Source organism: Haplochromis burtoni, unplaced genomic scaffold (genome assembly GCF_018398535.1).
Source record: "Haplochromis burtoni strain Fernald_Lab_line unplaced genomic scaffold, NCSU_Asbu1 Contig_34, whole genome shotgun sequence".
NCBI lineage: Eukaryota > Metazoa > Chordata > Actinopteri > Cichliformes > Cichlidae > Haplochromis > Haplochromis burtoni.
Window position 1 is genome coordinate 2255496 of NW_024582395.1, and position 11022 is coordinate 2266517.

An 11022-nucleotide genomic window follows, 5' to 3' on the forward strand; every position below is an offset into this window, starting at 1 on the left:
ATGGTAGTATTCAGTTCATGAAGGCACTAATAGGTCAGGAGGTGCAGGTAAATAGAGCAGGCAGTAAGCAACACTTGCAACCCTGCAAGACTAACGTGTCGCAGAAGCTCTGCAAATAAGGCATTGAGCCCAAGGCTAGCTGCACCTCACTGAGTGTGCAGTCACAACAAGCAAAGTAAGTAGTTTCTTGACCAGTTAAAGTTTGAGACAGACACCAGATCGCAGCAAAACACATCTCTTCATGTATCATAACAACGTTCTCTCAGGTGGCAGTTGCATGGGGGATGTGGATGGGTGGCATGCATTAATGATATTCATGAGCAGAAGTCTGGAAGGACTTCACACAGAATATTCAGATTAATTAAGAGAGGGAACTCTGAAGTCCAGTGATCAGTTTGTTAATTACTCTATCTTATGTTTATGAGTTTATCAATTACCTGTACATAACTTATAGTTAACTATGCCACATCATACCTGAGCATTTTAATTCTGCTGTGCTTTTTAGCTCTCATATTTATATGGTTTCTGTTCTGATAATCAAGACATAAGGCACTCTGCAGATCTGCAGTAATATGCACAGCGAGACAGTAAAATACAAGGTTGTGACTGGAGTACAAATACTTTAGTTTTCCCATTTTGTGTGAATTTAGGCTATACTTCCTCTGAATTATACCTCAAAGGGAAATAATACATATTTTGTACAGAATACGGTACATTTCTATAGATTAAAGCACCGAAAGACTGACAGGTAAGATATTTTTGTGCTGCAGAGTGGTGATAGAGTATTGATGATATTTTAAATACATGTTGCCGGTGACATTTACATAATTTTATTCAAGTAAGGTTTTGAATGGAGTCTTTTTATGCATTTGACATGCTCACAGGCAGCTCAAAGGAAGAAGTTTTGACACAGCCAGGTGAGACTGCCAAAAGATGAAGCTGTGCAAGCAGAGTGGAACAGGAGAGATGAAGGTAAGAGAGTCCAGTTGAAAATCACAATGTGGTTTGCTTTAGTCTGCTCTACTTGCCTGCATTTTTGTAAAAGTCATGCCACTAAAGGTGGAGCAGTAGACAGAATTCCTATTAAAGCTTCAGGTGCTGAACTGTGAATTGTAATTCACCCACAATGCACAAAAGTTCTACACGGGAAGCAAAGCACGCCTGTGGGGGGAAATAAAGGTGGCGACTTACCTGGAAAAGTTCAGTGCTTCTTAATTGAAGTTTTGACAAAACTCCTGGTGGAAATGAGTAAAGGTTTTGGAGTCTCGAAAGGAAGGAAAGCAGCTTCAGCGACCAGGTCACAATGCTACAGGCACAGGAGAGAAAGCTGTGATGGTACCGAAAGCGTAGTGATTCTGCTGCTTTGACCTTCATGTCTCAGCTCTCACACTGCCACAGAAAATACACAAAATATAGAGAAGATCCCTCAAAACCCTTTCCGATGATTATTTAAAAAACAGGTTAAATGGGCCCCTTTTTCTGCACACATGAGATCTGATCATGAGACTATTTCCATATTTCAGCGCCAGTGCTGACTCACACAGACCTGTCTACGATTCACCAGACTGTAATTCAGATTCTCCCAAAATGTTAAAAGGGGTTGACTTTAGTTTGCTGCCTCTGGCTGCTTTTAGGATTATTTCCGATGAGCAGAACTGTGCTAAGGGGGCCTGCTACCTGACCTGCATGTAAACCGCTTTGCAAATCAACACCTCGTACCCCAAAGGGCTGTTAATAAAATTCCTTAAAACCGTTTGTTCCATCTACGAAAAAAATCTGTCCAGAATTAAACATAGACAACAATATTGTTAGAATATGAGCGAATCATATGAACCATATGAAGGTGAGTGACCTTCATATAGTTTCTGTAACCTGGAGGATATTGGACAGGCTGTGGAGGATGGAGGATTTAAACAGGTTCAAACTCGCTTGAATACTTTTGTATTATTTTAATTTTGCTCATTAGGCATAAATCTGAACATAATGAATAACATTTGGTCAACTTTGATAATCAGGCAGTGAACATAAAGGTCTAAAACAGGGATAATTACTGATGGATATTTTCAGAGGCCTTGAGAAAGATATGAGTGAGAAAGACAAGCTATAAACAGGGGTACAGAAAAGCAATGATATGAGTTATAACTGTAGAGATGAGACTAAAGTTTTGCTTTTCTTCCTGGTAATTACAATATAATACAATTAGCTTGGGTTCTGCTGAAAACAAGCAGCAGGAGGAGCAGCAATAAAGGCTGCTGCTGTACTAGGCTTCTATTAGTCGATCTCCTCAAATGAAAAAATTCAGCATAGCATTGTTAATTCTGTCAACCACACAATTGCTGCAGATTTTTTGGTGGCACATCCATGACACAAGTGTCCCGCTCCACCACATCACAAGGAACTCTACTGGACTGGGATCTGGTGACTGTACAGTGAACAACTTGTTGTGATCAAAAACTAGTTTGAGATGATTAAAGCTTTACCAACTGGCGTGATATCCTGCTGGAAGGAGCCCTCAGAAGATTTGATCATCAAGGAATGGTCGGCAACAATACTCAGATAGGCTGTGGGATGTAAATGATCCTCATATTTGCTTTGCTTGGCCTAAGCAAATATGTCCCACAACATTACTCATCAGCCTGATGTGCTAATCAGGCTGATCAGTGCTTAATTTTGACCATGATCTGAATGTTGCACTAGAAATTAATGTTTTAATTTTCCAAATTAGGTGAATTAGTCTGATAGTTATTACAGCTATCATAGTTAATAATCACCTATTCTTAGTTGTCAGGAGTGGCACTCGGCATGGTCTGCTGCTGCTGTAACCCATCTGCTTTAGGGTTAGATGTGTTCTGCATTCAGATATTCTTTTCTGCGTACCTTGGATGTAAAAAGTGGTTTATTGAATTCCTGTTGCCTTCCCATTCTCCTCTGAACTCTGAAATGAGCAAGGAATTTCTACCCAAAGACCTGCTGCTCACTGGACGCATCCTTTTTCTCACCAGCCTCTTTAAACCCTAAAGATAGTGTGGGGGAAATCCCAGATCAACCATGCTCAGTTTGAACTTCATGAGGTTGCCTTGACCATGTCTACGTGACTAAATGCTTTGAGTTGCTGCCATGCAATTGACTGATCAGATACTTATGTTAAAGAGCGTGCCTAGCAAAACGGCTGACACGCACAAGCAAACAAAATGTGCAACTGTGTGCGAAAACAGACTGACTCACATTTACAAATTATGTCTAATTAGGTGAAAACGGTTAAATGTTTAGACAAAAATATCCTAAAGAAATTCAGAGAAACTGTAATATGTATAATAAAGTTTATTTATGCAGCACTTTTTTAAACAAAGATACAAAGTGCTTCGCAGAAACAAATTAAACAGAAAGCATAAAAATGTGGAAATGAACAGAATATTAAAGACATTCATAAAAGCTTTCAGTAAAAGGAAGTTTGAAGCAGACAGAGTCAGTCAATATCTGCAGAAGTGATTACTGTATCAAAGTTATATGCATTGATCCCAACTACTATAGAGGACATGACCTCTTTAATCATTAGTGCATAATATGGAAATAAGTAGCCTAGTAATGAAATGAAAACACATTTTTTGTACCTTATATTGTTGTGGTTAGAGGAATTTTGCCTGTTTCAAGAATGACAACGAAATATCTGAGGTAATATTGGACCTCAAGTAGACTGTGGCACTTCTCACCCTCGGTTATTTAAAGATTTGAAGGGCCAGGTCACCCAGATCAATAAAAATACTGGCGATGGCCATACACAGTACATACACCTGCACCTTACTATAGTGAAGTATCTCAGCGTTACGGCAGTTTGACCAAAACAGAAAATCCTGAATATATAACTTGAAATATGAAAACTGTCCTGGACCTCAATTCATTAGGTTGAACACGATTCAAAAACAGTCCAGCAGCTTTGAAAAGTTGCATCACCAAAAGGGGTGAAAGCTGGACAGCACAAAACTGGGACTTCAATCATAAAGCTGCAGAATTGTCTTTGCACTATAACGTGGTTAATGTGACATAACAACTTCAAACTCTGTGGATTTGTCTTGTGCAACGTCTCCAGATTGTTATTACACAACAGAAATCACCTCATGCTTTTCCTTTTCCTTATAAAAAGACTTTCCTGTTGTGACCTTATCAGTTACCTGTTGTTTTTTGCAATGTCCACATGATTAGAAAAGTAATTTGCATGTACAATCTCTGCAGAATGATAAGGAAGGAATGAGAAACGTCATGGTTCTTATTAAGGGAAAAAGGTCACAGCAAATATAAAGCTGCATTATTTTATTTGTATCTAATAAAGGATCAATCAAGGCTAAACTCATTGCATCATTTTTGAAAAACTGATGATTGTAATACAAGAATTATGATTTTAAAATTGCAATTGGCAAATATAACTCGGTTTGTGGACAAAGAGCATATTTTGTGTTTTTTGGCTTATACAAAGGATAGTGTTAACATTTATGGCAGTTTTTCCCCTCTGACAGGATTTTAAAATAATCTCAAATGCTTTTTTTCCTTCATTTGCCATTAGTTAAGACTGCAGTTAAGTCTCCATTCAGTCACTTCACTCTATTGCTGGGTTCAGATAGGTGAAGCACTGCAGAATGATCAGGAAGGAATGATATACTGTGGAAAAAGAGGCGATCTACCTCAGTAAGCTTACTGGCTCTGAAGCCACTGCACTCTCAGTTCCTCCACCTCTTTGCCGTACCAGTCATGGAGTTTGGAGAAGCAGCCGGTTCCAGGGCATACGGGGCTTTCCAGAGATGCACCTTTTCTCCGGGGAGGCACAGGCGGAGCCCTCGCTCCATCAGCTCCGTATCCAGTGACATTTGCAGGGTCCCCGGAGCTTTCCCATACCGCACAGGATGAAGCTCCCTCCACAAAGCCGTTAGCCAAGGCAGCTGGTGGTTTACTCCATGCAACACCATTCTCCTTGGAGGGCCCAGAGATGAGCTGCAGCTCATCCTGTTGGTTCTTCTGGGCAGAGAAGGAGGCTGACATGGGAGGGACACTTGATGATGACGATGATATGGAGGACGAGGAAGATGAAGAAGAAGATGCTCCAGACCTGGACCGTCCCATATGGTTTCGCTTTGAGGACTTGGGCCTGCCCTGCAGGTTTCCAACTCCAGCCCCAACAAAGCTGCCTCCGGCAGCCTCCTGGATCTCCTCCAGCTGCCTCTCCAGCTCTTTCACCACCAGCCTCATGTAGTCAAAGCTGGCCCTTGACAGCGCTTTCACCCAGGACTCCATGGCTGCTTGGTTCTCAGCAGCCATCTTGTACACACGAGCTTTGGCGCAATCAAACTTGATGGCAAAGGCGAACTCCTCGGTCGACTCACACAGCTCCACGGTGCATCCTTCAAGAACGATGACGCCAATGGGCTCTCGGCTGTCGCGCTCTTCGAAGTAGAAGAGCATGTTACCCTTCAGGACAAACCAACGGCGGTGATAAGCAGTGTTGCGCTCCCCCTTTTTGAACAGGAAGCCCGTCTTGTCTGGTGGTGAATCACAGGTGGCGTAGTGCGCCACGCTGCGCTCGTTCAGCTTCATCTTCTCCCCTCCTCCGTTTCAGATTTATTTACCTAAGAATATTACAAAGTCAGAGGTCATCACAAGGTTAAATTTATCAGCTCATACTCAAAAGGTACAACAAGAACCTGCATAGTGTACTTCCTGCCAACTTTAACTTGTGCTTATCTATGTTTGCTGAAAGAAAAAAAAAAACCTTTATCACAGTACCATACTAAATTGTGGTTCACTGACACTGTAAAGTAGTTATAATAAGTTCTTCAATAACAGTCTATTTGCATTTCTCCTTTCAGAAAAGGTCAGAGCCGTGGGGCAGGAGTTAAAAACGAGTGACTGAATTTTGCACTCTTGGGAACTTTAGAAAGGGCACATGCTTGCAAAGTGGACTTCAACCTATTCCTGTTCTTCTTCTCCCCGCTGAGACATCCTGCCAATGTAAACACTGTCCATTTACTTTGTTTTGCCTGTCATAACACCAACAGAGCGCTGTAGCACACATAAATACTGCAACCCCCTGCAGGTGCAAGACAAATTGAAAGTCTAACTTGCACAGCATGGACAGATTAGTGCATTACATGCCGTTTAATCACATGTTGAACTGTAAACTGGGGCTCAGATTACCTCCTGCTAATCCAATTTTACTCTTGTTAGGAAACAGAAGTAAGGCACTTTATTATTTTGATAGTAGTTAATAGCTTGTTTGTATTATAGCTTTCGCTTTTTGGTAATGAAGCTATTATCTGAGGACCATGAGAGTAAGGTGGAAGGGAAACTTGTCTGGGAGGCAGTGGAAGTCATTGAGGAAGATGTGGTGGAAGATCGGGCTGGAAAAAGGAAGACAGTGGAGCGTAGGAAGGTGGTGGAGCAGGATGTCCACCTTGGTGTATTCTCTGTAGCTCCTTGATGGTCAAGCAAGGCTCCTCCGAGTGCTCGAGATTCCTTCATTTTCTAGTCCTTGAAATTCTACAAATGTTTTTTCTTTTCTTTTTCCTTTTTAAAATTTAAACTAGATGTGTACTGCCTTAGGATACAGGGGAAACCCCACGTCGATAGTTTCCCCAAAATGGGCATCAATACCCCATCAGACAAATTCACCTTTGCACATGCTATAACTCATGTTTCTTATTTTCTTCCAACATCAGAATAAAAACAGGAGAAACCAATTAAAAAGCTCAGATGTATGGGCTACTCCCTGTCAGGTTCACTGAGTATGCACTAAGTTTATTATAGTTCATTAAAACTATAATAACTTAGATATGAAACAGTATTTTAGTTAACTGAGATATAAGTACTTTCCAAAGGTCTCTAGTCACCCCACATGTCTATATATATTTTGCAAGGACAATGGTAAACAGTTGCAGTGATTTACTGAAACATGCAAACATGACAGGAAATACAGCTTATACAGTGTCAAAGACATTCAGAGCTCCTCTCTGGATGTTGGCTGCCTTTTGTTGTGTTCTTTGTTAAGATCATTGTTTCAGTAATCGCTAATAATTGCTTCCATCAGACCCGTTTCCACTGATTTTCAGTTCTTCTGTAATTTGGCATTCCTTTGCCTTTTGTGTTTCCCTTCCTTAAAAAAATGGCTTATTGACTGCCATTCTTCCACTGAGGCCATTTCTGATAAGGCTTCATGGAAGAATAGATGGATCAACTAAAGAGCCAGATGCATCCCTCAGATCTTGTGTCAGATTTCTTTTCTGTTTCTTTGGAGCACTGTTCATCATTTTTAGATACTGTTCATCTGCCGTAGTTTTTTTTTTTTTTTTAAACCTGCCTCTTCTTCTTTTTTCCTCCTCTTGTCCAGTTTCCTCATGTGCTTTAGGGACACACTGTATACCATGCTTTCAGCTAATAGCTCTTTTGGAATCAACCTTTGGTGCAAGCATGTCATTTGTGTGCCTTTCAGACTGTTATCTTTGGCATTTTTCACAGATTCATATGAGGAAATGGGAACAAATTAGGTGTCTTTGCAACAGCCTGCTAGTAACAAATTTCCTGACGACACAATTTAAAATGGGTTCTTTGCCAAGTTGTCAGACAAGTTGTAGACAGAACACTGGTTCATCCTTTGAGTCAGGTGCCTTTTTTATGCTTTAATGACTCATAGGTTAGTGTTAAGTGACCTAACAAACAAGTAAAAGACTTCCCTGAAAATGAGTGAAAAAGAGCCAAAGAAAAACTTTGAGAGACATTCGGAAAGCCTCGACAGCCAATGCTCCAGACCATTTAAAAAAAGAAAGGAATAACAAAAGTGTTTGTAACACAGATTCTTAACTTCTACTCCTGAAAAATTAATATGCAAGTAAGGAAAAAGTATAAGTAAGAGTTTAAAACAGCTGAAATTAGACTAAAAAGAAAATAAAAACATGTCTTGCTTACTGACCGTCCAAACAAAACCCATCCCTCACTTACGTGCTTGTCTCATATCCAGCCGACATCCACGTCCGTCCTCCCATCACATCTGGAGCTCTTAACTGAACAGTCTCCCACTTCTTCTGACTTCTTCGCCCTTCTCGACTAAATACTAAAAAAAAGACCAAAGTAACGAGTTTTATTTCACGTTTATTTTACACTCAGGAAGCCGCATAAACGACAGAATCCAAGAGGAAGCGGCCAGTTCAGCGTCCTCGCTCGTTTTAGACGTTAAGAGGATTATTAGCCGCAAGTTTTTTCCACCGCTTCGTGCTTTTTTTGGAGCGAGTGATTCAGCATCAAGGAGGGCTGACTGGTCACAAGCATTTGACACATCAGCACTTTACAGGAATTCGTGCTGGCCTTCAGTAACACAGCGAGAGCAGCACGAACGAGCGTGCTTGAAGGCACATCTCTCAGTGCCAACTAGCTTCACGCCTTTAGCCTCTTTCGTGGAAACAAACATGCATCCAACGTCTATCCAGCCGGCAGACTGCAGACGAGCTGCTAGAGGTGGACTCTCACAAGTTAGGACAATATTATAATAACCAGCTAAGTGTTAGTATTCATTACCTGCGCGTAAACAGAAAACCTCCCTCTTCTTCCAAGCGGATAGTCCCACAGTTTTTTTTCCTTTTTTTGCTTTTCCCTTTCTCTCTTCCTCGCCTCTTTCTTTTTTCTTCTTTTCCCCCGGTCACGTGACACACTAACAGAGCGCGCGTTGTGCCTAACCCCGCCAGCTTGACAGGGCGGGGTGATCACTTAACTTTAGCTCTCGTGCCATCCTGGTGAAACAGCCGTCATCCGGATAAGCAGTAATATAAAACAGGCGCGCCTGTCTGTGCCCTTGGAAAGGTGGCTGCTGTCTTCTCCACCTGCACGGATGGAGCATTGCTGAATATACAGGTCTGTGCAAAAGTCTCGAGTCACCTGTCATTCCTTTATATTTAGGGTTTAAATAGAGTTTGTATTTAAAAAGAAAATGTATTGAACAATAATTCACCTGGATTTCCTAAGGTCTTTCAAAGTTCCTCTTTATGTCTTTATGCCTGACCATTTTCATAGACATTATTTTTGTTTATTGGGCAACTTAACACTGAGCTATGAATCATTCAAGCATGAAAAAGGCACCTAACTCAAGGAATTAACCAGTGTTGTGTCTACATCACAAACAACTTGGCAAAGAACCGGTTTTAAAATGTATCTCTTTAGGCACTTTGTTACCAGCAGCCTGTTGTAAAACGATATAATTTGTTCCCATTTCATTAATTATATCTACCTGAAATACCAACAATAACACAGTTTGAAAGGCTTCAAATAGTATTTGGTACTAACAACGTGATTCCCGTGACACTTTGTGCAGTGTGGCCTTAAAAAATGGAGGAAATTGGACGAACGGAGAACAAAAGATGATCTGACAGGCCTAAAAAAAACTCTCTATAAGTGATATCCTTAAGAAAAAAATCTAGCAACAGGATCCTGAGAGATCCCTTCAGATGATCCAGCTAATGTTTGGAAATGGTCTCAGTGGAAGGATGGCTGACACGAACCCTTTCTTAAGCAGGGAGAAAAGGCTGAGGTATGCCACATTTCACAAGAACTGGACTGAAAAGCAATGGCAACAGGACTTGTGGAGTGATGAATCCAAATTTGCTTCAGTAATACTGATGCAGTGATCTTGACAGACAAAAGACACCCAACATCCAAAAGACTCCTTTAAGAAACCTGGTTAACTATTCCTGAAGAAATAACAAGAAAGCCTTTCTAACCGAGTTCAGGCTATGATGCACAGCAAAATTGATCATATTAGACGTCAATTTTTAAGCTTGTTGAAATTTGTAGGGTTTTTTTTTCTCCCTTATTTACTGGATTTTCATGTATGCTTGCACATATTTTAATTAATCACTGCAAGTGTTTCCCATTTTCACTGCAAAACATAAATAAATTGGTGACTTAAGACTTTTGCATGGTATTGCATTAATCTGAAACATTGTTTTAAACAGTCAGTAGCTTTTCGGGATTCATGTGGTCCTAAGAGTAGCTGTTTTTACTCTAGACATTATCTGGTCTCTTGATGTGGTCTGACGTGGACTAAATGGAAAATACAAACACCAGCCTCACTTCTTGTGTTTTCACTCTTTCTCTGTAAATCTAATATACTTTAACAAGTGTCTGAATAACATATTTTGTTAATCATATTTCAAGTAAAATAATCACATATTATGGTAATTACTGCCTCAGGATTCAAAATATATTTAACATTCTCCAATCAGTAGGGCTATTGGTTCCTAAATTTTTAATATTGTAACTAAATAATCATAGCTTTGTTATATATCAGTAACACATTCATTATAGTATCATAGCACCACGAGCATCTTTAGTTTGTTCTGCTTTGTGAAAATTTGCACATTTACTATAATTACAACATAAGGCACCCCGGGATTAAATGCAAGTAGTTTTTTATTGTCACGGCCTGATTCCCATTCACTTGGGCTGCAAACAGCTGCCCAGCTCTGTTGCAGTCCTTTCATGGAGAGCCCTGCTTGAGGGCACTCCAAAAGGCAGAGTTAAAGATATCTTTTTCTCATGCACATTCTTAGCAGAGCTTTCCAGTTCATGCATTTGAACTTATGATGTTCCCCTCTGTCCTCTAGGCCACCGCTGCCCTGTTCCTGTAACCCTGTCACTTTTATGGCACTGAGCTGCTGGCCGCGGTCTGTTTTTGTATGACCATGACAAGCCACCATGAATTCATCTGAATTATTCTAATGAATACGATATTCTGAATATCTTCGGGAGACAGCTGATGGCCTTTAGCACTGCCAGCCTGCTATCTCATCACACTAATCTTCAATTAACTGATGCAGCTGCTGATGCCATTTTCTGTCATTCTCTTTTTGAAACGTTTGCTCTCACTGCTTTTTGGTAACTTTGATGAAGTGTGACGCTCTCGGAGGCAGTTTAATTTCCTCCGTTGGGCTCCCGGTTCACAGAGGCTCAACATATCCGTTAGATAAACGCACAAGAGGACAGCTTTTAATA

General features: G+C 40.6%; 1 protein-coding gene across 1 annotated transcript; it reads right to left on the reverse strand.

Moving 5' to 3' along the window:
- Positions 1–371: 371 nt before the first annotated feature.
- On the reverse strand, positions 372–9014 carry pheta1 (PH domain containing endocytic trafficking adaptor 1). Its single transcript, XM_005919084.3, has 3 exons — positions 8554–9014; positions 7981–8092; positions 372–5615 (listed from the first exon to the last, which is right to left on the reverse strand). Exon 3 carries the CDS (start codon positions 5581–5583, stop codon positions 4687–4689), a length of 897 nt encoding a protein of 298 aa, XP_005919146.1. The 5' UTR covers positions 5584–5615; positions 7981–8092; positions 8554–9014; the 3' UTR covers positions 372–4686.
- Between the last annotated feature and the right edge of the window lie 2008 nt (positions 9015–11022).